At 42.4% G+C, this 27952-nt stretch overlaps 1 protein-coding gene across 1 annotated transcript in view; it reads right to left on the reverse strand.

The window, feature by feature from the left end:
- NRXN3 (neurexin 3) overlaps nt 1-27952 on the reverse strand; it is a gene marked incomplete at both ends in the record, with an annotated part of 967932 nt that overhangs the window by 930145 nt on the left and 9835 nt on the right. Inside the window, one exon of the mRNA XM_080345007.1 lies at nt 2319-2336. Coding sequence (XP_080201133.1) covers nt 2319-2336 — 18 coding nt within the window. The remainder of the gene's footprint in view (nt 1-2318; nt 2337-27952) is intronic.

Raw genomic sequence — 27952 nt, forward strand, 5'->3', positions numbered from 1 at the left:
TTGAACACGACTAACTTCTTGGCACCTTGCAGAAATCACACCCAACAGAGTCCTGTGCCGTGTTCCCCACTGCTGCCAGCCCCAGCCTATTCACAGCTACTTTCTCTTACTGGGAATTAGTTCTAGCCAGTCTATTCAACAATAAAAAATAGTTAATCAATGGGCTCTTTACAGCCCTTCCACTGCCTGTGGGTAAATAGTTACCATTAGCTCATAAAATCCCTAATTTGTCTTGCAAACAGTGGATGGTTAAAGTCACCATTTTGACAGGGGCCCAGGGCTCTCTCCTCACAATACAGACAGCTGGATGGCCAGATAGGAAGAAAGCCTCTGCACAGCTGGGCAGAGGGGAAGCACACACCAAACCCTCCTGGTGGTCCCCATCACAGCCCAGCCACACAGCCATGTTAGTGGCCTCCCCAGGGGGAGCTGAGCAGACGGATTAGACTGCCTAGGAGTAAACAGTTACAGAGCCAAATAATGAGATGTGGGTAATTGTCGAAGTGAAAGCATACAGATGAGTGTGAGAGTACACAGAGAAGAGCATTCATGTGTGATTAGACATCCACGTGAGAAACCACACAGCAGTCCTGAGAATGAGAACATGTGTATGAGCAATGGGGAGAATAAAAAATGCACATCCAAGCGTATAAATTAGGAGAATAAGAGGGTGGTGGGGCAGAAGAGCCTATTCAGAGAGTAGAAGGATGGACAGCACCAGGGTGTCCAGAACAACAGCCACATGGTCCTGTCTTGGTTGTGCCACCTCTTCTGGGGCCCCTACTAGTGATGCCATCATCCTGTGCACTCTGTACAGGCCTTGGAGATGGCCCTGATGTTGTTTAAGGCAACACTAGTTCATGGCATAGTATTTTGAGTCCTACTGGTAGGGCACAGGAAGGCCATGCCTTCTAAATTTAACCATCTTCTTCTGCCACAGACACCAACACCTTCAGAAGGTGATGGAGAGACCTGTGACCCCAAGCCTTTGGTGCACATCCTGCCAGATCCTGGAAAGATGAGAGGAGACAGGTGTTCCTGGATACCTCAGACTGTGGCAGAGAAGGTACTTGTTCAGCCACATGGGGCACTGAAAAGATTCAATGTTATGGCTGACAGAGCCTTTTATTCCCAAGGCATGCCAGGCAACATTTGGCCACCTTCGTTCTCATTGTTGCCAGCTGAGATGTGCACAGAATGCAACCTCAGCAGAACAAAAAGGAGTCTGATGAGAGAAGCCAAAAGGCTAAATACTAAATGTGCAAGGGAATTACCCAAGTGGCTAGCTCTCACTGCATCTCACTGAAGTGTTCTGCAAAATCTGATTATCCAAGTGTGGAAAAGAAGCAAGCTGAATGGAGATGTCATTCCAGGTTCAGGTTGGGTTTAGCAGAAGTTATGCAGAAAGCTGAGAAGGAAAAGACCCTCAGCTCTCCAACTATCCCACCCCAGCCAGGGCAATGCCAGATGCTTCCCTGGGCTTTCATTTTCATTTCACATAATGATAAACCAGGTGGAGCTGCCTGAGTGTGAGGTAAAAATTAGGTTTTTAAGCTTCAGTGGCAACAGGATGTAGACTGCAGCATAAGGTGTCTACTTAGATTAACCCTTGTAGCTGAAGTTGGGGAACTCAGATCCTTTCAACAATGAAAGAGCGATCTGGGGAGGTTTGGAGTTCTCTGTGGTAAAATACTTCCTTGTGGAAGAACTCTCCAAATAAACATGCATATAAAACACACATTCTTTTTTTCTTTTAAATGAATCTTTGAGCCCCGTAGGGGATTCAAGTTTTGATTCCTAAGTAAAAGCACACACTCACATTCAGCCAGAAACATACTCAGTGATTTTTAAAACCTAAAATAAAACAACAACAAAAAACCCCTTTGTTAGTGGAAATTAAACTCAACAGGTTATCAGTGGAACTAGCAAATGGAGTAGACTGCAGTAGGAGAAGGAAAATGACTGAACTAGATTTGTATGCCAGACTACACATGGAGGTACCAGAAATAAACTGTATATAATGCAGTCTTCAATGCCAGGTAATTAGTAATATAAGGCACCATTTTCCATGTAATTTTCATTCAGAAAGCATCCCTTTAACTGACCAACACAATGTAATCTGTGAGGAGGGAAGTTTGTGATCTTTGCAACTACGAAGCTCTCCTTTTAGCAAAGACCTTGCAATCCAGACCCTGTGATGTCCAGTACGAAGATTTGTTCTGTATGCTCTCAAAAAGCAAGGTGATTTCTGTCCCTGGTAAGCACTCACCACCACTCCTTAAAGAGCAGCCTTTCAGTTTAGCAAAGACAACACTTACCTGGAATATGATTGACATCTGTCGAGGTGTTTTCATGGCAAGCAGAAGGGAGAAAAGGAAAAAGAGAGAGAGAGAAGAGAGAAAAGGCATTAGAGATGCACACAGCAACTCAGCATCCTTGCATGGAAATCAATTTCATGCAAAACCAGAAGTAATTAGGTTTGTTTGAAGGCCACCCATCTGCAGCCAAGCACCCAGCCATGCAAGGGAGGAGGCACTGGCTCCCTCTCCGCTGTGCATGTAAACGCGAATCCACCATCATATCTGTCCGGAGAGAGAGTTCCTGGAATCAGATAGAATCAAGCCACGTCAGTTCCTGTAAGAATATTGGTTAAAATATTCTACTGTTTTTCACACACAAATGCAAAAGAAGGAAAGAAAAAAAATAAATAAATAGCCTGCCTGCAGTAGGTTTCTGTTGCACATAAATTCAAGCAAGTTTTCAGAAAAAAAAGAAAAGGACCTGCTCCCCTTTCAAAAGGGGCCATGTGAATTTATGACCAGGTGCAAGACACTCAACATAGTCCCAAAGTGTAGAAAAGAGTCCACTCCTTTTCATTCCTCCTGCTCATAATTCCCAAAACAAGATCCTTCATTGCAGACAGCAGCAGGGGAGGGGGATAAGTAGTGCCAGAGGTTTGCACGTCCCACATGTTTTCTTTTCAAAAGATGCTGAACTCAGACCAAATACCATTCTGTATTTTTTCTCTTTGTGACATAAGACTGCTTTTCAGAATAAAACACATAAATCCCAAAATAAATTAGTCTGTTAAAAAAGAGAGGAGCAGGACTATATAAGTACCGATAACAGACAGGCATATCTTTGAATGAAGTGTATGTTTTAGGCAGAGCCCACCAACCTGAGAATGTACTTTAAACAAACCTGTCTCATAATGTTTTTAGTATCTCAAGTTTAGTCTAGCTCTGAACAGCTACACTTATCATAGCACCATAAGGGAGGAACCACTGAAATCTCAAGGGATTAGACTAGATCAGTATTTTCCTTCCAATTCAGCCCTCCCCAGTGAAAAATGAACTTGTTTGAGGAAACAGTGGGGCCAAGTCCACTGGTGACATTCTTCCCTGGAGGGCTGCACCTTGCCCAGGAGCTGTGCAGCTGCAGGTATCATCTTTCAAGTAAGACTTCAAAGAAATACATGACTGATTTGGACTACTACAGGTCCTGGACCACTTCTCCAACAAGTCTAGGAGCATGACATGCTGGGTACTTCAGATACACACCAAGGTCTAAGAATATATTCTCCTTCCCTGAACATCCCCTCCAATTTCCATTGGTATTCCTCCTTCCTGTCCAAACCAGCTATGTTGCTGTGAAACCAGTGCCACTTGTCTTCCTGAAACTTTTGTCATTTCAGTGGTGAGCAAGTGATTCCTGTTCATGTTGCTTTTTGTTTATCACTTTGTAATGGCTTCAGAGTCATTTCAGGAAAAGTCCCTGTCGTACATCAAGCCATCCTTCCCTAAGGAGGTAATAACCCAAATAAAACAATGAACAAAGAGAGGAGGGACTTGCATCAACTCATTTAATTTCCATAGTTTCTACTAGACATATATGTCAAATCTGATGAGTGTTATTTGTTGCCTTTCCTCTTTTGATACACAATTGTATCTAAGAAGCAGTGTCTTGGCATGCAAGACTGGAAGGACACTGGCACTGAAAGTTTGCCTGAAAATAATTATTTTTAGGTAGGAAGAAAACAAGTGACAGGGAGCAATGCATGTACTGAGGATGGCAGGCAAAATGAGGTGAGAGCAGAGGCAGAAGGAAAGAGCAGACACTTCACCACCACTGCAGAATGCCAAAGAATTTACGAGTCCACAGCTAGGACATGAGTTGGGTTGTTGCTTGAGAAAATCAGTGGCAATCAGAGAAGATGACACATTTCAGAAGAGGAAGAAGTAAGAGCTGTAAAGTACTGCAAATGTTTCTGATAATCCAGCAGCTGCCCCAAAGCCTAATCTAAGCAGGCACAAAGCTCTAGACCCACGTTGTTCTCTCAGCCTCCCTGCATGCCTGACAAAGGAGAGGGCATGGCTGCAGCCCAGGCTACCTCAGGGGCCCAGGAACAGCAGGCAGCCTCACCAGGGTGTTTGTGCTCCAGCAGGAAACCCGTGGGTTCTTTAGGGAATGAAAAGGATCAGCAAATAGAAAGGGCAAAGGAAAGAGCTAACACATTAAGCAAATAAGAGAAAAGGCACTGGCCCGTAACTGATACACTGCTTGAAATAATACCTATTTAACTGTGCGTGAATTAAACAGGTCACGAAGCTGTTAAAAAGGGGAACAATGAAGTGTTAAGAGCTACACAAGCATCTCTAAGATATAGTGTCTCAATGGCAAGTAACAAGGGCCAGACAGCAAGGGGATTTCCATTTACCCATATTTTTTGTTGCAATGTCCCTAAGAACAGGCATCCCCAATCCTGACATTTTATGCTTAGCTTTCTTTTTGCTGTATCTTTTCTGGAAAGTCTCCACCCAACACAATTTCTGCATATACTAGCTGCATCATAAAAGTCATTATTTACATTTCCAAGACACTTTTGCAGTATTTACATATGTGACAGCCCAGGTCATTAGTGTTACTTTCCCATACCATATACAAAGGGAGTTTCTTGTATTGCAGACACCCCCCCATGTGGTATCTGCTGGCAAATGCTGATTTTCAAATGGCCAAAGCACTTGTTTTTTTGCTTTAAACCACACATGAGAAAGCACTGCTTTCTTTGCAAAGACAAAAATAGCATATAGCCAGTCAGTCTTCACAAAAGACCCTACAATAAATACCACTGTGGCATACAGTTGAAATTGCCACACTAAGTCCTCACAGGAAACCCTCTAACACCTGTGCAGTGTGGTGTGCTGCTCCACTGTGCCACACAATTAAAACTCTGGTTGTGTATATCAACAAAAGAAACCCTTAGTAAGAAACCTCTCATGCAGTATCTTATGGCTGGTGGCTCCACAATTAGAAGAAACCTAATGCCTCAAGAAAGACAGAAGATAGAGAAGGCAAATAGGCAGAGTGACTACATGCGGGGAGCTGAGTTGATTGTCTTTCAGCCTCTCATCTGAGATGTTCTCTCAGATTCTCCTCATGTTTTTCTGGTTCGATTTTAAAGGGACTGTTTAAAACATGTACCCACTCTCTTCCTCTTCCATCAGCACTATTGTCCTTGCCACACAGGGACCTACTAACTGCCACAGGGACTGAAGAGGTACAGCGTTCCCCCATTAAACAGGAAGCCTACAGAACCCATGACTAACACCAAAGCCAGTGACCATGGAAGTTACTGCCATGCAGATGGAGGTTTCTCCACTTTCTCCAGCTCAGAGTACTTCAAACACAGAAAGGTCTGCCTCTTCACAAAAGAAAAGGCAGAGTTTACTTTATCGTATACACAAGAGTACATTTATTGTGCCTTTGTAAAGGGCTGAGCTGCAAGCTGGTGCTGTTTGCTTTTATTCTTTGATGCTAATAGCCGGGTTGAAAGAGGGATCAGCGGGGCTGCTGCCTTTGTCTGGGGCAGCCCCAGCCATCTGGGAGAGGTGGAAAGGGAAGGAGGAAGATGAAGGGGAGCGGAAGGAACAAAGCAAACATTATTATAGCTCAGATCATTCCCATGCCTGTAGAGGAAATATCTGAGGTATTTTTAATTCTAACATTTTTAACAAGAAATTTAGCAATAAGGGAAGGTGTCATGAGGGTGCACTTCTCTCTCCAACTGGAAGCCAGGGGCAGCACACACTTTCTATGCACACCAGCCCTACCAGTACACATCAACTTGAGCTGAAGGGACCTGCTTTCGTTCCCATCACCATGGGCCAATCAGTCTTGTCCCCTCCTTTGATGGGCTGTGGACACCAGTCTGGTGCCAGCCAAACTGAGAGCCCCTGACTGAATTCACACATCACAAATCACTGTCAGATGGGAGCATCCTAGGCTAACTGGAAATAAGCTCCTAGAGGAGAACAGCACTATCTTGTACTACAAGTCCCTCAAGGCGTTCCCCTCCAGGGCTCCCTGGTTACCAATCTCTCTGAACCCCAATGTGTGGAGAGGACTGGGGAGCAGGCAGAAACTGGGGAAGGGAGAAGGGCATCTTTTGTCATAGGAGATCCACCCCCCAATAAGAGGAGATCCTGCTTTTAGACAGGAAAAAGACCTTATTCTGAAGCTCACTCAGTTAACAACACCTAAAAAAGCAGATTTGGCTCTCATCATGCTGCAAATACAGCAAATGGATATAGGTACAATTTCACTGGCAGAAGTATGACTGGTTGGCAATTCTCATTCACTTTGACTTACTGTTACATATGAAAACAGTTCAGATTGATGCATTTAAGGCAGCCTGTGAAATTATTCAAAAGATACATGATGAGCCAGCCTGGACTCCCATGGTATGGTAGTAAGAGATGCTGGTGACTCAGAATCAGGTGATTTCCTCTTAACTGAGCTCTGATACAACATTTTAACAATAGGATGAAGAGCTGCATTTTGGCTGAGCTGGAAGCCCCTCAAATTGCAACGAGCAAAGGCTTCATTAATTTGATACTTCATCAAACAAAGTGTCAACTCCAGATGCTGATTTGGCAAGTGGTCTCATTCCCTCCTAACCTGGTCAAAGTAAAGGTAAAAATATCATCCTACTTCACCTCCTGTGCCAAGCTGTGGGGCACCACTGTTGTTGGTGCAAAACTGTACAGAATCCTTGTCTTTCTCTTCAGGAAACAGTGGTTCAAATCCAGCTGAGAGGCTTACAGCAACATAAAAAGAAATAGCACTGACACTGTATAAATAGCTTCTAACAATAATTTGCTTGAGTAAAGATGGCCTCAGTAATGAGATCAGTTCCAAGCACAACATCCTCGTAGTGTCCATGTTCACACAGAAGATAGGCATCTTTATGATTGCTGTATTTATGATTAACTAAGTTAAAATCTTGGCTCCGTTACATTCATAGAAGACTTGACAGTTACTTTGACAGTGTCATTATTTCATCCCTCATATTTACCTAACATCTTTTCTCTTACTCTGGTACCAGGCTCAATCCCTGGTGTCTTTCCACTGATTCCAATGGAACTGCCACAGAAATAATTCTAACCAATTCTATTTAATTTGCTAAATGTTTAGGTTACTGAAACAAATCCAAGACCACTTGAGCCTACGATGTCTGTCACTGAGCTACACACTGGGATCATGAAGAACTTCACAATACTAGCAGGTGTAGGCCTTATTGTCTCACTCCAGAAGAATAGGACCCTGTAATTTGTGTTAATGGAGTGTTGAACACTTCTGATTTTATTCAGTAGAGACAAGTGGTGACACATACACATACAAGTTCATTACAATCAATTACATTTCTCTGTGTCCTTTGTCCTAAGGGATCTCTTAGGCTTCAGTCTCTTGGGAATAGTACTCACTTGATATGTTGCATAGAATTGCAGACATTTGTGGTACTGTGCAAAGAGCTAATACTTGGGATCCCAAAGCACTTATTAGCTGTGAATATAGGAATCATTCATCCAGTACTGAAATGTAGCCAGCTCTGAAGTGAAAGAGACAGATGTTTAACAGCTTATAGGAATGCCATACAGCAGTTTAGCCTGTCAGAGTTAGAACAACAAGAACTACTTAAAAGGCAGAATGAAACCTTATTCTAACTTGGCTGATTCTGCTAAAAGCGCCATGTGATTTTAAAGCACTTCTGATTTAAATGGGGTGAAGAGATTTGATTTGAAATCTTATCTGGATGATTAACAGTGATTTGATGCTTCCAATGCTCTTCTCCATACTCTGTGCATTCATGTCATGAGCAGCCTGCCCTCTCCACAGGGTCAGATGTGAGATGTGCTGGTTATGTCACCCTCCAAAGCAGGGGTGTCAAACTCATTTTCACCAGGGGGCACATCAGCCTCACAGTAGTAGTAACTACTCATACATTTATACAGTCCTAAAATTACATTCAGCCCTTTGAAGGCAAGCACGAGGCTGATGTGGCCCCCGGTGAAAATGAGTTTGACATCCTTGCTCTAAAGTGTATGAAGTTTGAGTGGATCTTACCTATACTAAAGAAAATGGACCCTTTACCTCAAGGGGCCAAGCTTTCTCCTCTCAGACAACCAGGATACTGAGGCAGTGCGAGCTTTAGCTAGCTGGGGAGAGATTTACAGGCAACTATGGGCTCCCTACAATTGCCCGGCCATTTAGAAAAGCACTCTCATATCAACACGGTATAGATGGACTAAGTATGCCTGTTGCTTTCAGAAACCAATGCATAGAGTTACTTAGCTCCAGTAGAAGTAAAAAACAACCCAAAAAAACTTAGATAAATGAATTAATAATAATCCTTCTAATTAACCCTGTGCAATTACTATTCTTAGATAAAGCTGCTTGCTGATTTCACGGCTTTCAGTGAAAGTACCATCCCCTCCTACACATCCCAACAAATATGCTCATGAAAGTTCCTCAGGGCCCTGGCTACATTGCTGTGGGAAAAGCCAATAGTTTTGTAGCCTACTACTAGCAAAAATCCAGCCAGAACTTAGTTACTCAATGCCCTCCAACCAATCTGTTGATCTTCACTTAAACTGCCTAGATACGTTGTCTGAGGTCTCCACGATGAGGCTCCTTCCTATTATTCTATTCTAGGTGCATGGAAACTGGAGGAAATGTAGGATTTGCTCCTTGCTGTTTTGCACAGCACCTCAGCACATCTCTATTCAGCCAGTTGTGTCCATGGTCTTGTGAAGCACAGGAAGATGCCTAACTGTGTAACTTCTTAAGGGCAGGTGCAAGCAAAAAGAAACAAAGTGTCCTCTGTATTCACCATAGATAGAATGACAAGAAACTTACCACGCAGAAAGGGAAGTTTAGATGTAATGTTAGAAAAATTTAGCAGCACCAGGGCAGTGAGGCTCTAGAATAGCTTGGCTACTGGGAGTTAGCCACCAGCATTGGAGACTATTGAGAAAAGGTTAAAGTATTTCTCATTAATTTTTCAGATACACCTGATCTTGTCTTGGAAAGACTAGATAGCCCTTGAGACCTTTTCCAATCCCATTTTCTGTAATTTTATTATTCTAATTCAAAACGCACTCTCCCCAGACAATCCCGTCAGTAACAGCTGCCAGGTACCAGAAGCTGAAAGCTTCAGTAATGGAGCAGGGCAGACACCAAGGCCAAGCCTTTGACAGCAGCCAAGCACATTACTCAGGAAAGAGTCAAAGGAACTGAGAAGATTCCAAGTACCCTTATTAACAGCTTCCAGCAATGAGAGACTGGTGGAGGTTGCACCATGACCAAAATGCTTAACAGCCTGGATGGACTCTTCCCTCCTTGAATGTGCCTGGTCTCTTCTGGAAGTAGAATTTGTGCAGTGTGAAACAGTATTTTCGTTTGTCCATTTAAAACCTGCAGCAGAATATGTCACACTGGGCATCCCCTACCTGTTGCTTTATAAAAGATTATGAATAAACATTCATTATTCAGCATGATGAGAGCACTCTTCATTATAACTACCTCACCTCCTGCTTTAGCCATCTCTTTTCTAAACTGAAGAGTGCCAGTCCATCAAGACCCTCTGCATATGGCAGTCATTCTGTGCCTGCAGGGAAAAGAGAACTAGGTCATCTTGAGCAGGACCAGTTTTGAATTTTATTCTTGGGTTAATTGTACCAGGACATTTGTGCAACTGGTATATTTTAGCACACGTCTAAACCCATTGGAAGCCTGTCCCTCCCCTAAGGGCATGCACTCAATCTGGCTAAAAATCCAATGAGAAGCTTTTATTCTTTTCAGAAACACAGGCTGACAAGTTTATGAATAAGAAATACAGCCTGTGCTTGAACAAATCAGGCTAAGAGCGCTGTACCTCTCCAGAGACCCTTGTTCCTCACCAGGGCCTAGTGCAGATCCAGACCCCCATCTTCTCTTTCTGTTTAGCAGTATTACACACAGCCCTATAAGGAGCACTCATCTGCCTGGAATTCACTTGTAACACTTGCACCCAGAACGGCCTATAACTCCTGTGAAAGAGAAATACATACCAGAGGACAAATGAAGCTTTTCATAGCAAAATATGGACACTCTGATAGTGTGTGCCCACGTTATGCATGTGTAGTACACAGTCTCCTCCACAAACACTATGATTTGTCATTCAGTGTTCCACACAAATAGCAAAAGCCACCATATGGTTCATCACGCTATGTACTAGAAGTGCTAAAGCTTTTTTCACCTAAGTGGCCACTCACACTAAAAAGGGGGATTAAATGACTTTCCTGCCTTTAGCTATAATATTTGGGACCGCTACTTATAAACCATTCATATATTAGGAGCAGTAGCAGGGCTACATCGAAAGTTGTTTTTGCATTTTCATTGGTCATCTTCAGTGGTAAAAAGAGGATGATTTCTCTTTCCCTCCCAGCTTGGATGAAACAAGGACCTATGACCTCCTGAAAGCATACATTGCTTATACTGCTGCCTGGTTTCCCTCACTTCTGTAACATTACCTAGGCATGTCTATACCTGCTTCCACACTTGTGGCTGGAAACTCCTACCCTCATCCAAATTTCCTTTCAAGGTGAGAAAGCCTCGTGCTTTTTAAAGTGTTCCAAAAACTACTTGCAAGAGTTACATTCTCATAAACAGCTGCTTCCTCATGTTCTAACTACAATTGAAACTAGCTTCCAAGCCAAATTTTCTCTTGACTTTAACAAGGACTAAATCAACCAATGTGACACTTCAGTGACTGCATCATATCACAGCAAGAGATGTTCTTGTAAGCTGGAGGTGACTCACAAAAAAGATCTCAGAGATATAGAAGCCAGTTTATCTACAATGGCCCTCCTATTTTAATTGATTTGGGCATCAGGAAAGGATGGCAACTGATGGATCTCCCTAAATGAAATACCCTCCCTGCCAGGAAGGCCTTCCCTGGATTCACCAGCATAGCTACTTCTTATCAGCTCGCAGATCCAGCAAAGGCAATAATGCTAGAAGATTATCTAGACATAAAGATGACAGGGAGTTGTTGATGACAATGCACAACAGTGGACTTTCCTATGTTGACCACCACAAAAATTAACCTAATTTTGAGCAGTCTTGTGGCCTAAAATAAAGCGAACGAGCCATGTAACTCAAGAAGCTAAATCTAGTTTCACTGCAGGCACTCTGCTCTCTGCTCAAAGTACTGAAGTCAGGCCCCTGGTGGTTCACATTTGTCTGCATCACCTGCAAGACTGACACAGAGACTGGAAACAAGGACATAGCCAAGCATATGCCACAGAAAGAGGGTACCTCTCCTTCTGTTGAGCAAGAACCTGCAAAGATGCTGAGTATTATCAGCTTTGTCTTGTTCTAGGACCATCACCATGACAGCTACCAAAGGCATTTACTATCCCCAAATACATTGCAAATTGTGCTGCCTCCATTCTTCTCTTACCATCCAAAAATGATGTATGGGAGTAAACTTTGGGCATATTCCTTGTGACACATACAACACTGAGGATATTCAATAAACAGTAAAAAAACAAAAACAAAACCAAAACAAAACAAAACAAAAAAAAACACAGAAAAAGCATTTAATACAGGAGATTTGGAAAAAATGTGGTAAGCACAGAAAGGGCTCATTAAGCCTATGTAGTGGCCCAAGCTATAATCTATTTGCTGCACCCAGTCTCGGAATTAATAAAACAAATCTCTCCATAAGTCTGACAGACTTATTAGGGTATGCTAATATTCCCCTCAGAGCAATCTGAAGAAGCAGAGCTGGAGCCACAGAAGGCTGCAACTAGCCTAGCCAGGCAAGGGTGGGAGAGGGAGACCCTCCTCCAAATCCACCTGACTCCCATTGTCAGCACTGCTTACCCCTACCCGGCCTGCTTTGGAAAGGGTCAGAGGCTGCAGAACAAGGGGGAAAATTGCAAGGAGGAAAACTCCCCACCCTCACTTCTGCTGCCAAACTGATCTTACATGAAGCACGAAGAAAGATGCTGCTCCACTGGTTGAGCTCTGTGCCATCTGAGCCCTTCCCTGCCCACAGCAGGCCTGGGTGCCAGGCCACAGCAGGGAGGACATCTCGTACCAGTGGCCTGAGAGATCACCACCTGAGCTCTGAAAAGCAGCAGCATGTGCAGCCTTGGAGGGCAAGAAAAACTGCTTTGCCCAGTTACACCCGGCTCTTACTAGTGCCACGTGCTACCACTCCTTGTGCTGCATTGTGGCATCCCAAAACAGAAACGACATAATACATCCATCTGCAAGGCACACAGACAGCTCACAGAAATTAAGGGTGGTAAATTACTGGCACATGTTGCCCAGAGAAGTGATAGGTGCCCCATTCCTGGAAACATTCAAGGACAGGCTGGATGAGACTCTGAGCAAGCTGATCTAGTTGAAGATGTCCTGGCTCATTGTAGGGGAATCAGACTAGGTGATCTTTGAATATCCCTTCCAACCCAAACTATTATTTGATTCTATGATTCTATGAAATCAAGAGGTGGCATTTTCATTAAAAGGGACCTCTAGCAGGCTCCACCCAGTAACCCAGTACTGTATCTTCACTGTCATGGCAACTCTTTGTTGGAAGGTCTAAGCAGAACTATTAGCCTTTCACCACCGAATCTAACTCATGCAATATTACACACCTGCCTAACATTTCTGAGATTATCACAAAATAAGAGGATGGTTATGTTTGGAAGGAACCTCTGGGGCTCATCTAGTCCAACCCACCTGCTAAAGCAAATTCACCTAGAGCAGATTGCACAGGAATGCATCCAGGTGGGGTTTGAGTGTTTCTAGAGAAGGAGACGCCACAACCTCACTGGACAGCCTGTTCCGGTGCTCTGGCACCCTCAAAGTAAAGAAGTTTCTCCTCATATTCAAGTGGAACCTCCTATGCTTCAGTCTGTGCCCATTGCCCCTCAACCTATCATTGGACACCACTGAAAGGAGTTTGGTCCCATCCTCTTGACACTCACCCTTGAGATATTTATAAACATTGATGAGATGCCCTCTCAGTCTTCTCTTCTCCAGGCTGAACAGACCCAGCTCTCTCAGTCTCTCCTCATAAGAAAGGTGTTCTAGGCCCCTAATCATCTTCACAGACTGCCACCGGACTCTCTCCAGTAATTCCTTGTCCTTCTTAAACTGGGGAGCCCAGAACTGGACACAGTACTCCAGATGCAGCCTCATCAGGGCAGAGTAGAAGGGGAGGAGAACCTCCCTTGATCTGCTGGTCACACTCTTCTTAATGCACCCCGGGATACTATTGGCCTTCTTGACCACAAGGGCACATTGTTGACTCATGGTCAACCTGTTGTCGACCAGAACTCCCAAGTCCTTCTCTGCCATGCTGCTTTCCAGCAGGTCCACCCCTAACCTGTACTGGTGCCTGGCATTATTCCTCCCCAGGTGCAGGACCCTACACTTGCCCTTGTTGAATTTCATCTTCTCTGCCCAGTCCTCCAGCCTGTCCAGGTCTTGCTGAATGGCAGCACAGCCTTTTGGTGCGTCAGCCCTTCCTCGCAGTTTGGTATCATCTGCAAACTTGCTGAGCGTGCGCTCAGTCTCTTCATCCAGGTCATTGATGAACAGGTTGAATAGGACCGGACCTAACACTGGCCCCTGGGGAACCCCACAGACTACGGGCCTCCAACCAGACTCTGCACCATTGATTACAACTCTCTGAGCTCTGCCATCCAGATAGTTCATGATCCGTCTCACCGTGCACTCATCTAGCCTGCACTTCCTGAGCTTGCCTATGAGGATGTTGTGAGAGACAGTGTCAAAAGCCTTGCTGAAGTCAAGGTAGACAACATCCACTGCTCTTCCCTTGTCTACCCAGCAAGTCATACCATCAAAGAAGGCTACTAGGTTAGTCAAACGTGATTTCCCTTTGGTAAACCCATGCTGACTACTCCTGATAACCTTATTTTCCTCCACACGCTTGGAGATGACATCCAGAATGAGCTGTTCCATCACCTTTCCAGGGATGGAGGTGAGGCTGACTGGCCTGCAGTTTCCTGGGTTGTCCTTCTTGCCCTTTTTGAAGACTGGAGTGACATTGGCTTTTCTCCAGTCCTCAGGTGCCTCTCCTGTTCTCCAGGACCTTTCAAGGATGATGGAGAGCAGCTTAACAACAACATCTGCCAACTCTCTCAGCATCCCATGGGTGCATCCCATCGGGGCCCATGGATTTGTGGATGTCTAGTTTTCCTAAACGATCTCTAACCTGACCCTCCTCAATCAGGGAAAGTCTTCCTTTTCCTGAGAGACAGCCTTAGCAGTAAAGATGGAAGCGAGGAAGGCATTCAGTAACTGTGCCTTCCTTGTATCATCAATCACCAGGACACCCTTTGCATTCAGCAGCAGACCTACATTTTCCCTAACCTTCCTTTTGCTGCTGGTGTACTTGAAGAAGCCCTTCTTCTTGTCCTTGACATTTCTGGCCACCTTTGCTTCCAAGTGGCCCTTGACCTTCCTCAATACATCTCTGCATACTCTAACAGCCTCCTGTGTTCCTCCTAGGTGGTCTGTCCCTTTTTCCACATTACATAAACATCCTTCTTCCACCTACTCATCCAGGCTTGCCTCTTACTCCATTTATTTGATTTCTTCCTCATAGGGATGCATTGGTCTTGAGCCTGAAGGAAGTGATGTTTGAATATTGGCCAGCTAATACACGTCGTCTTGAAAAAAGGGGAGGAAAGGGAAATAAAACTCCCCTTTTCTTTTTCTTAATACTGATTATAGATAATAAGGAATCAAACCTAGGTTTATTACAGGATTCAGATTGGATTAATATGTAACTCATTTCTGTATTGAAAGGTTTGAAGAAGACACTATATTTGAGGAGTCAGTGATCTTGACCAGGCCATGTCTGCTCTGTTGGTCCCTGTTCTTGGGGCTTGAGAAGCCCGGACATTGGCAGCAGTAGCCACTGCACAAGAACCTGCTGGAGTGCCGTGTGCCGGCCTGTGCTGCACACTTAGGGTGTTACAACAGAAATAACATCCAAAACCATCAGAAGAAGACACGTGATTCTATTTGTTACACAAAATAAAAGGTACTACAGCATGGGAAGGGGGAGGAAAATCCATCCAAGGTCCACCTGATGCTGCATGGAAGCAGGATTCCCAGCCTTCGAAGTGATTTAAAATTTACTATCTATATTCCTCTTTTTACTATATTTTATTAAAATGTCTATTTCATTACACCATTTGTTGTTAAGCGTCCTTACTGAGGTCCAGAAAAAAACCCCGCACACTGTCTCCTGCTCACTCTTTCAGCCATCTAAACCCCAGTGCAGAACAGCTCTAAAGGAAAGACTCCTCAGAAACAGCTGCCATGGTGCTGGTTAGCCACCTGGTGACAGCAGGTGCTAAGATCTGTGCTTTGGGAGGTCTCTCTGGCCAAGAAACAATTCAGTCTCCTGTTCTAAAAATTCTTCTCCCTGAAGTGCCTACTGATTTGAAAATAAAGACCATGGTCTTGACATCTACTCGGTATTCATAATGCACTTAGTCTGCCTCTAGTTTTGGTGCGTGAGGTAATTATTGATTCATTCACTCCAATTCCAATTAGCATGGAGTTCCAGTGTGCTTGTAAAGTGAAAACTCTATTTATTACATATATAAATATATAGTGCATGCTCCTCCAACTTACGATAATCACCCTAAATACAGCATGAGTAATCAGAAGAAATGCATCTTCTTTTTCTCTCCCTCCTACACCTACATAGCATTTTTAGAGTTAGTAGGTTTTATATTCCATGTTACTGCTGTATTTGCTGCTGCAATATATATATTTAAATTAAATAGAAGTCATCAAGAGGTTCTTTTGGAAGTATTTGCCTTGTTTATTTCTGAAAAGCACTGCTTGGAAAAGAGTAACTGCTGACTTAAGTAAATGTGAAACATAATGACGGGAAACAGCTGCATTCTGCATCTTTCAAAACACTAAATTTTCTTGTGTGAATGTCTAAATGTAGACCTCCAGCCTGCAGCGGGATCCATGCAGATGCAGACCCAAGTGCATAATCACAGGGCAGGGCAGGACTTTACATCCACTGAATTCAGCAGATGTCTCTTTTCATTGAATGAACTAAGTTCAGGCCCCTGATATTACCAGCACTTGCACACAGAAGAGTTTTGAGAGGTTTTTTTGTACACAGTCCAAAACACTTTTGATTAATGTGTTAACATAATACACATAACCTCACCCAGAACAACAGAAAACAGTCAGAAAAGGTGTAGGGAAAAGAACTGTACATCTTTTTGGTATTAAAAAAATGTATTAAAATTTCTACTCTTTCTTAAATCTTTGAAAAGGAGTGTGTGCAATAAATAGCTTCCATGCTCATTTTCTCACATCTATTATACAAAAGACACTGCTGAGTAGTATGAAGCTTTTCACCTACAAGCCACCAGTTCAAATCCACTGTATGTCAATAAAGATCGTTATTTCCAGCTAGCAGTCCTTCCATGACCTAAATGAAAGTAGATGAGTGGAGCACTCAACTCATATCCTGACTGATTTCTGAATCTAGAAAAGCCACCATCATCATAATTGGCTTCCAACAGTAGACTAACATGTTGCGTACTGTATACACTAAGAAAGCACAACCACCCCACCAAGAAGACTGCCAAATGCAAGCACTAATGGATACCTCACCTGGGTCTTAAGCACAGAAAAAACAAAATTTAGTCTCTTATTTCTAAATGCAATCTCTTTGCGGCTGAGCCATGCCATAATGTCAGGGCAGAAAATTTCCACCAGATGCTTGTTGCATGAGTAAAAGCTAGTACCTCTCCTCCAGAAACTGTTACTCCTCACAAGCCAGGATCCAGCTCTGCTTGTGCACCAAAAGCATGGAAAAGGAAGGTGTCAGAACCAGCAACATATGTCAGGCTGCCCCAGGATGTTCGTATCTCCACATCTGTGATGAGGTCATGGAAAGCCACAGCTCCCTCTTATTCCTTGGACAATTCAAGGGCCCGTAACTGCAGCATGAACCAGAGAAACCTGTTCAGCTTATTCTGATTACATCTCACAGAGGTTCATTCACTGCCAGGTGAGTAATCAGTCTCGTACTTAAAGAGCTAATAAAAACTTCCTTCACTAGGGAGAGACAGCCCTGAAACAAAACAATAACCATTAGGGAGCAGAGATGCAATTTATCTTTGGATTTCAGTGATGGTCATAAGCACTATTGCTGAGGGATTTGGAGGGAGTGTACCTTCTTTTCTATGACCTTTTTAATTACTAAAGGGTAATATCTATTCTCTCTTCTTCAAGAATATGTGAGTGTGGATCCCACTGGAAATGACTAGAAAGCAGTAGCCATGCAGTACTGCAGGAGAAAAGTATTTTAGATATATCAAGGAGTGACTAAAGCACTGTTTTCCTGAACTGGCATCTGACCTAGCTGCCTTATCAAAGACACAACATTTAACAAGATAGAAAAGTGACTATTCTGTATTACCACCTCAAAACATATTTCAGAAACAGGTACTAACATCTGCTTCTGAGTTCACAGAACCACAGAATCACAAAGTAGTTGAGGTTTGAAAGGGTCTCTTGAGACCATCTCTCCTGACTCACTGACTCCCTCAGGGTCAAACTAGAGCAGGTTGGTCAGGACTTCCATTAGCCAGGTTTTTGCTGTCTTTAAGAATGGAAGATTATACAATAGTTGGTGAAGAGCCTATGAGAAGGATGGGGACAGACTCTTTAGAAGGGCATGTCACAATAGGACAAGAGGTAATGCTTTTAAACTGGAAGGGGGGAGATTCAGGCTAGACATGAGAAATAAATTTTTTACAATGAGGGTGTTGAAACATTGGCACATGTTGCCCAGAGAGGTGGTCGATGCTCCATCCCTGGAGACATTCAAGGCCAGGCTGGATGGGGCTCTGAGCAACCTGATCTAGTTGAAAATGTCCCTGCTCATTATAGGGGTGTTGGACTAGATGAGCTTTGAAGGTCCCTTCCAGCCCAAACTATTCTATGATTCTAAGTGTGCCTGGATATGCAAAGCAGCCCACTCATTTAATGAGAGCTGGATAAAATCTCTAAGTGGTTCTGAAAGGTGTATCTTTGATGGGCTGGATATAGCCATAAATACACAGGGGAGGCGGTCCAAGGGATGTACTGCTTTTCCCTCCACAGACAAATACTTGAGAAGAAGAACAGTACATATAATCATTTGCATGAGAAGCACAAGGACATGCTAGGAACAAAGTTGGAGTTTCAGTTACCGAGTTTCAGTACCATCTTTTTGCAACTGAATGCTGCGTGATACAGCTAAAGGAGCTGAAGGTGAGTTTTTGTATTAGAGGACATCAACAAGAAGAAACATTCAAATATTCAAATTCAAAGCAAACTTTAGAAAGCAGACATAGAGGCTTCAGGTAGAAGTCTCTAAAGAAAAAATAAGTGAGTTTAATGTAGATCCTGAAGGACTACTAATACTTGTAATACCAAATTTAAAACAGAATATATGACTGGATGTAATTGCATAAGTATGTGATATGCCAATATTGTTGTAAAGTGAACCCCAAGAATTGAACATTAATCCAATGTGTTGCAAAAGCAGCATGTAGGAAGCATGTTTTTACCAGGGGGCTTGCACGTGTACAGATAGCTTTAAGCAGCTCCTACTTAAAACTCATACTGTGAGAAGTAACTCCTCCTGGATGAGAACTCGTTGGTTTGTATCAAAAGCTCCTGAATCTGTAAGAAGCAAACTGGTAGTCGTATTCAGCTGCTCACTTCCCATCTGTCATGCAAAGAGGTAAGTCAACTAGGAACATTAACTGCAGGTCATTCTGATATATACCCATATAAGATGGAAGAAGGGTGTGGGCTAGCTGGACATCTAGACAGGTACGACAACACAAACACTGTCATTTGGTAAAAGGTGATCAGGCAAATCATAGCCTTGTGCCATCTAATCCTAGATATTAGGCAGCATATATGGGAAAATAGCAGAAAACTACACAGTTGCAAAATTAAGCCAGTAGATAACTAGCACAGGCAGTATATGGAGCAGCAGACGGAGCACATGGTATCTTCCCTTGTAAACAAGTCTGTGATGAAAAATCTATATTAACTGAATGTATAGAAGAACATTTATAAGGACTTTTTCAGCAGCTACCAGTTGCTGGATATCAAAAGTCTGGTGAGTAAGCTTGCCAGCTTGGAGGCGTAGTGCAACGGGGTTAATAACACTATACCTAGATCCTGACGATTTCCCAGTGAGAGAACAACTTAGTACATCTCCCTGTCTGTTTATGTAATGTAACATTATATGGACAGATTGCTTATCAGCCGTGCCACAACAGAACTCTCTAAAACAAGCAGAAACACTACGCAGACCAGCCTGACAACTTTCTATTCCAGGACACTACTGTAGCTTCATCTCCTCCTGAGAGCACATTATTCAACACTGCAGATAGCTCAAGTGGGTATCTGTGCTTTATAGTGATACTGCCCTGGAATGGTCATGACTATTGTCACTGTGGGGAGGACAATAAGCAACATTATTTTTCTTCAGGATTAGCCATAAGAAGGTGAGGTGGAAAAATGTGATTCCCTTGCTTTTATGGTGCCTAGGCAGAATATATTGACCTCAGCCACACTCCAGAAGGCCAAAGGTGAAGTCTAACAGATACTATCAGTTCTGTACACCACCATTTGAGAAGCACTGATTCCTTCTCACCAGTGTAGCGCAGTTAACGCCCACTTGTAAGGGACTAGAGAGAAAGAAACTATCCAAGAGGAAGATATTGCCTATCAGTCATAACATCCATGAACTTAATTGCTTCTTATGGGTGAAAGATCAACTGTTGTAGCTTCTATCTACTGGAGGAAGTAGAATACCCTTCTACTTCAAGTGCTGCGTGCTTGATGAACTCCCTACAATAACATGAAGAGTCAGGAAAAAACAAACAAACAAAAAAACCCCAACAAACAACACAAACAAAACAAACAAAAAACCACACACACACAAAAAAAAACAAAACAAAACAAAAAACAAAACAAAACAAAACAACAATAACAACAAAAAACCAAAACAGAAAACCAAGAGAGCTTGTGTTAGGAACACAGGAGACAACAGCACCACTCCAAGGCATGTCCTACAGACTGGGTGATGGCAGGCAAGAACTGTGAGCCAGTCTTGAGCTTGCAGTTGTCAGTGGCTAAAGGTCCACTTTACTATCTTAAACTTCTGACAGAAGACAATATATACACATCTGCTAGGCTCCTTCAGGCCTAGAAACAATCTCCCTTATTATTTGGTGTAATGGAGCATGAGCAAAAGCTCCTTCTTTACTCCTATATAATCTCTTGTGTGACTCCCAAAGAAAGCAACATCCACTGCTATTGGGGCAAGCTTTCTTATGAGTGACACCCTGAAAAGGAATGGAGAAAAATATATAAAATATTAAACTGGCCAGATAGCTACAGCCATACCATGATATAAAAAAGAGGATGGGGTTGTCTCCACAGATTTATTCACTAAACTCTGAGAATGCTCCTAATCACCACTGCACATTTGCAGGTGTATAATATGTGTGGGCTGTATTACTCGGGAAGAAGTCTACTGTTATCCTCCAATATCTCACTAAACTTCTTGGCACAATGTTCAGGTTGCTAAGAAAGTAAATTCTGTTCATCTGAGAATTGTATTCACTGCAATTCAATGGCAAAATGCAAAACCAGTTGGACCCTCTGGTATTTCACTTAGTTTTGACTGTTTCTTATAATTTTATGCCCTACAGCATCTCCTTCAGAAAATGCATGAAACTCATACAAAGAAATCATATATTGCCAGAAGTAATGACTATAGACATATTCAGTCCCACAGGAGGAACTGGAATCCCTTTTCCACTCATTTTGCAATGGGTATTACTCAACTGATGCTGACAAATAGCTCTGGCATGGCCAAAGAGGCCTATTTATTACTCTAGCAATTTTGGTTGGACCATCTGACATCCTGTAAGCTATACTTGATATACTTGATCTCCAGAGTCTCTGAAACTCTTAGTAACAACTTCTGAGAAGTTAACAGCACCTTAATATGCCCGTATTTCATTAGATGACAAGGATTTAAGAGGTCCTTTGGTACTGCTTTGACCCTAGATCTTACTCTTCACAGCCTTTCTATATACTAATAGAGAAAGATATTTTCCATTGTCTCAAATGCAGTGCAGATCACCTTCTTACTGACTCCGAATTGCTCAGCAGTGTGCAGTCTCATGACACACAGATTATCATTAGTTTGCTGGATACTGGCCAACTTGGGGCTATTCCTGGCAAAGTTGGAACCAGGACCTTGGCAATCACCTTAGAAATACAGGACATGGGTCCAGTACCAATGATGATCAAGTCAGCCTTAGTGCTGCTACCTCAGCACATGACTAACATTAGCTCTGGCTGTTTTCTGCCTATCTTTTCCACACTAGTCATTGCTTTCCTGCCTCCTATAGCAGGCCCTGAATGAAGCCACCTCATTTGAGAAGACTGAAGCTCATCTCCAACAGGGTCTTCAAAGACTGTTCCAGCAGATGGAGCTTTTACCTCATATCTTGCAGTTTACACATGCTTGTGGAGAACGACAATAGGACAACTAGGCACCTGCTCCTTTCTGAAATTCCCACACACAGAAGAGATGCCTGTCATAGCCATCCCATATAACGATTAACTCTGGAAAATATAGAGCACTTAAGCTGGCAGGGCTTCGAATCCCAGAGGGGTCATGAAGAGTCAGTTCAGACAGACAGAAGCAATTCATGGCAAATGGTCTAGGAGATAACAGAGAAGAGTTTTCTCAGAAATGAGTTTGGCTTGAGCGTGTTAGCCACATTCCACTACCCAGTTCTCTGTCACAACGCCTGGAGGGAAATGAAAGAAGGTCACAGCACCTTTATGTCATCCTATTAAAGGAAAGGGAGACTCAAAGCTCCTACAATGACTCTAATTTCGTATATGTGGAATGTGTGGGCCCAACAGAATCCATAGTGCCATCTGAAGACCTAGAAGACTTCAGTCCTCAAAGCCAAGAACAGAGGAATGAGACGAACAACAACAACAAACCAAACCAAAACAAAAGACTGTTGTAGAAAGCAAGGGATTCGTGCATTGCTGCTTTGGTTTTATACCTGACAAGGTTCTTGGAACACATTGGATGAGGGCTAGAACGATGTGCGGAATGTGTCTCCAGTATCAGGTGGCCAATTTCAGCAAGTGAATCAAACATCAAAAGGAGGAAGATTTAGAGCCCTCGCAGCAGATGCTCATGGAACATACCCTCAAAAGATGTTGATACTTCACTTAGCTGAAGACAAGTACTAAGATGCAAATGTGAAAGTACAGCTTTACCTTCCAACTGGCTGCCCTGAGGGCTGATCGGTTTTCCACGCTTGGGCAGCCTTCCTACCTCAAACACAGCATGACTGGGTTCTCCCTTGCTGACTCGCCTCCTTTTTCTCCAGTTGCAGAGCCCAGCCCCCAGCCTGCCGTAGCTTTGCCTCAGAGAGATTGCTTTGCTTCTCAGTGCCCGCATGCAAAAACTGGGCTGGCCAGTCACAACCGGGAGGTTCTTCCCCTGCTAACCATGATCGCCCTGACAGTTCTGCTTTCTCCTCGCATCATCTGTCACCTCTCTCACTCCAACTCTCCTTCCTGAAATCAGCCTCCTTCATCTACCACTTTAGGGTTGGGGTCGAGAGGAACACGGATCAGTGCTAAAGTCAGAGCACTATCTGCTTCCTTCCTACTCCAAACAGAGTGATAAGTCCAACAGAGCCAGGGTCAAGCCTAGATGGGACAATTAGGCTGAAGGAAAAGCAATGAAAAGCAGTAGAGCCATAATAAGCAGCAAAAATCACCTTACTTCTGCTCTGAGGAAGAAACAGCTGGACTGTTGGTGTTCAGGTGTGGTTTGGCTTATGAAAGACTGCCAGAAAGATTTAAGGAAAAGATCCATACAGTCACAGGTCTGCATACCACTCTCCAATCATCTACCACAAAGCTAATAACTCTAGCAACACATCTCAGTCTGGACTGGCCACTCTCTTTTCTGTGATTATCTTGGTATCCACTTTGACAGCACTACCAACAAATGTCACTCCTGATCTTGGCATTGCCTGTTCGTTTAGATCTGTTTCCTTCTGGCCTAGTTCTGCTGATGAGTTTTACTAAAGACCTGAAGGAAGTGATGTGCTTCTTCACAGCACCAACACAACAATTAAATTCTGTTGTGCACTGCACCAAAACAGTCCATAACTAACAGTTACAGCTTTTAATAATTTAATTTAAACAGCTTCGAAAATAAATGCCAGGTCATAACTGTTAGTTACCCCTGAGCATAGGCGTCTTACTCACACTCCTGTATGCTACGCAGTAAAACAGAGTATCTGTTGAAGGACAGTACAGTTAAATGCAGTTTGTCATGATTACATAGAAAATAAGAGAGCACTTTTGGGCTAAAGAGCCTCTGCTCAAGTCTTGTAATTATGCTATTGTTTACAGAATAAGCACAAGATCATCATGCTCCATCTGCCACCATCTTCATTCCATGTAAAACTTTCTGCTCACTTGGGTGCCTGCTGTTTGCCAGGCAACTTTATTTTCAAGGGTAACAATAGAAATGGGACATATTGGAACAAATCAGCATCTAAAGAAGAGACTTATGGGCAACAAACATGGTATAAAGAACTCTTCCAAAATGTTCTTTTTAAGCTGCTTAAAGAGAGCAAAGATAAAAGTCCATGTCTTTTCAGGAATTTGTTCTTCCATGTGATCTGCTCTCAAAATAACCAAATCAAATAAAAAAGTCCAATCAAAAACTCTTCTTTCTTCACCACATATGAACAACATTTTATAAAGTCAGATCTGTCTCAGCTGGAAGCCCAGCCCATAAGAGACCAGCCTTCATTGGAGTCATTACACTCTGATGCAAAGTTTCCAGCAAAACTCATTGTCTATATTGACAATGAACAACAGGCAGGAAGAAAAGGTTACATGGAGAGCATCACCTTGGCAAGTCTGCAGAAATACAGGTGAGAGGGAAATGTAAGACCTTATTATACTTGCTCCTGTCACCTTCCAGCCAAGGGGATGCCCAATAAAGCATTCAGAGACCGGAATCAGTGTTTCATTTTGATATTTTTGGTGAAATCATAAAACTTTCTCTACTGGAAGCATTTAAAGGAACTAAATCTTCTCTTCCCTGTTTTGAAAAGTTATATTGAAGAGCACATGACCACAGATGGGCAAAGTCATCTAAAACTTTTATTGCTACAAGTCTATTTTTCCTCATTATTGATTATAAACCAACATGAAACAGAGGAATCTGTACAGCCTAGCCTATATAGTGCAACATATAGGCAAGAAGTAGGGAACAAGATGGTTCAAGATGGTTTCAGGTGAAAAAGTTACCTGACAACAGTCACAAAGAACAGAACATCTTGGATATGGACACTCCATTCTACCAGAAAGAATAAAGAGAGATCTTCCTTTGAATTGCAATCAATTGAAATTTTACAAGAATGCTTAAAATCCAAATCCCCATTTTTAGCTTCACATTCAATGTAAACTAAAGAATTTTGTGTTTTTTTCAGCACACTTGGATAAAACTAAACAACCTACTATATTGTTTAATACTTAGGATTTAGCACTCCGGATTCCAATCCCATCTCAGTCAGCTTCTGACTCGATACCCTTCAATAATTCACTTTCTGCTTGCCTCTCAGTTTTGCCATCAGTAAAATGGAGATAACATGCATTTCACTGTGTGGTAGAGTGATGTGAAGGCTGACTGATTTATCAGTAGTTGTGAGATGCTTAGGAATACTCTGATGAAATGTGCCACATGTATGCGCAATTTATTATTAACCTGACAGCGTTTTAGCTCTTTTATTTTCCTGCCTTGCACACAATTCAAGTGCAGGATGCCTGAAGCACATTTGAATGGATGCCATGTGGCATTTTGATTGTAGCAGGTACTACCATTTACATCTGAAATTCACAACTTTAATATCATATAAAAACAGGATTTGTGCAATTAATTTTCCTTCTTCACTCAGTTTTTTGTGGATTTTGGGGGGGTTTTGCTGTTGTTTTATTGTGTTTGGTTTGGTTTGTTTTTTAAGAAAAAAACCACATTTGAATGGCCTTGGTTTTAGTTCAGTATCAGGTCATTAAAAATATTAAAGGCAAATAAAAGCAAGGAAAGAATCTCAAACAGAAATGTGCTATTTGGGCCAAATCCTTAGAGGTGAAAAATGATGGAAATAAATACAATATGAAGGTTAAATGATCAGAACTCCTGCTTAGAAGCCCAAATCAGTCACAAGGTGCCTGAATCACTTTTCAAAATGAGACTTAAAGTAGCATATTTTTAAACTGACAATATCAACAAATCTAAATGGATTTGGGTTTAGTTCTTAGTTAAGCACATCTTTCATCAGTGTATGAAGGCTTTACTAAAGAGCACTTGGTGTAGGAGGTTAACTTGAATATTATTTATGTGACCAGATGTGCAAGAAAACACATAAAATTATCTGTATATTTGATGTATTTTCTACAGAACAGCTCATTAATGACACTGTATCTGTAAGCTCAGATAGTTCCTGTACCCACACTGCAGCGCAGTCAGCCAGCCCTTCCTAAGGAGAAAACAATCGGGCTAGAAACTAAACCAGATGAAACTTACATTTTGCTTCACTCTGAGACCTGAAAAGTAGCTTAAATTGTTTTAGTTAGCTTTCCAACAACATTTTGTCAAGTGACCAAGAGGAAACTTCAGCTATTTCAGCTCTAGAAGAAAACCAGTGGAGACTGTTAGAAATGCCCCCAAATAGTGGGATATAGATTCATAGATTTTTAAGGCCAGAGGGAGCATTAAATAGACCTACAATACAGCAGTGACCTCCACTGTAAGTGGTAGCAGAGCTATAATTAAACACCATTGACAAATGAGGTCTGAAGCCACAGCCAATTGTTCTCCTGAGATAGAGGATCTGTTACTTAGTGCTTTGGTTTAGCTATCTTTTGCCTCAGGCAAACTGGGAGTCACCACCCTGGCAGTGGCAATGACAGGAAAAACATCCCAGAGCTCAAGGATAGCTGTCATGCCATACTGGTGCAGTTCCCAAGTGATTTTCATTGTTCAACCAGCCCAAATCTCAGCCTGGTCTGGCTGCATTTCGAAGAGCATTTCTTGCACCGAGATTATTTTTTATGGTCTTCTTTGGGAATGCCCATTGTGCAGTCTTCAGGTCCAGCTACATTGCAAACTATTCAGCTTCAATCCAACACACGCAAAAAGCTAAAGACCAAACTGCTGACAATCCTAACCTGTGAAATCAGCAGCTGTGGTTCTTTAATATATGCAGCCTTGCTGCCCTTACTGTCACTGTACAGAGACTGCACTGTTCAGTGACACTGCGGAATAACCCATCCAAGTCCTGTTCACCTAAGATCGTTCCTTGGACCCTTCCTTTAGTGAAGTTCTTGACAAACAGCAGTACCTGCAGATCTGTCACTTCCAATTAACTTAAATGATAACAGTGCTTCACATCACTCTTCCCTCCTGGGAGGTTTCAAAGGGCATTGATCTGACTCATCACTCTACCTGTGCTCCAGGCTCTGCTTACTGTTTGTGAGCTATAAACCTGTTCTTCTCTCTGGTCAAGTCTAACCTATGCTTAGGTCTCCTTCTGCCTCCACTTCTGGGCCTTGCAGTTCCCAGAGTTGTGGCACAGTGGGGTTCAGTTCTCAGGTTTCATTACAGCTTTTTAGTCAGTGTGGGAGTATACGCCCCTTCCTTAAAACACTTCTACATTTTTATGATACATTGCAGCTTATCAGTAGTAGGTCTATATTAGGGACAAGAATGTCAGTAAGTTATAAAATAAGCTAGAAATACATATGCAATTGATATAGACTACATCTTAAACAAAGTCAGCATCCAGAAATTCTACAAAATAAAAACATATCACTTTTTCTGCAGACTGTCATCAAAATCATTATTTTTTGTAAATATTTTGATTTGAATGAAACCACAATTTCTCACGAGGAAAACATTTCCAAGCTGTCTTGTTCTGATGTGTCTTAGCTGGTCAAAATGTTGCTTCACATGTCTTTCATTTCAACATGCCACAAAATAGGGCAGTCAAAATACAGACTGCCTTAAAAATACATTTATGTGTAAGATGTAAAGTAGAGATAAAGCGTATAGATATATAGGTCTCATATCTGTTCAAAACTAGAAGGTTTGGAAATTCGTTGTAGATATGTTCATTGCTCCAGCTGAGAAACAACGGAGCATTTCAGCTTAAGTAATAAAGGAAAATAGAGAATTTAGGAGGAGACAGCTAAGACCGTAACCTATCATTAATTACAATTTGATCCGCAGAGCCCTAATTTTTATTTTCCTTTTCAAAAAATAAAATATTTTTTTAAAAAATAATTTAAAAAAAAATCAGATCTCCAGCAGCACCGTGCCCACCAGAGGAACTCTGAAGAAAAAGGATTTTGCCATTTTCTGCAGCATCCAATGTCTGCTCAGACTGTTTTCTAACCAATAATAAACCTATGACTA

Source organism: Nesoenas mayeri (assembly GCF_963082525.1).
Source record: "Nesoenas mayeri genome assembly, chromosome: 5".
Lineage (NCBI taxonomy): Eukaryota > Metazoa > Chordata > Aves > Columbiformes > Columbidae > Nesoenas > Nesoenas mayeri.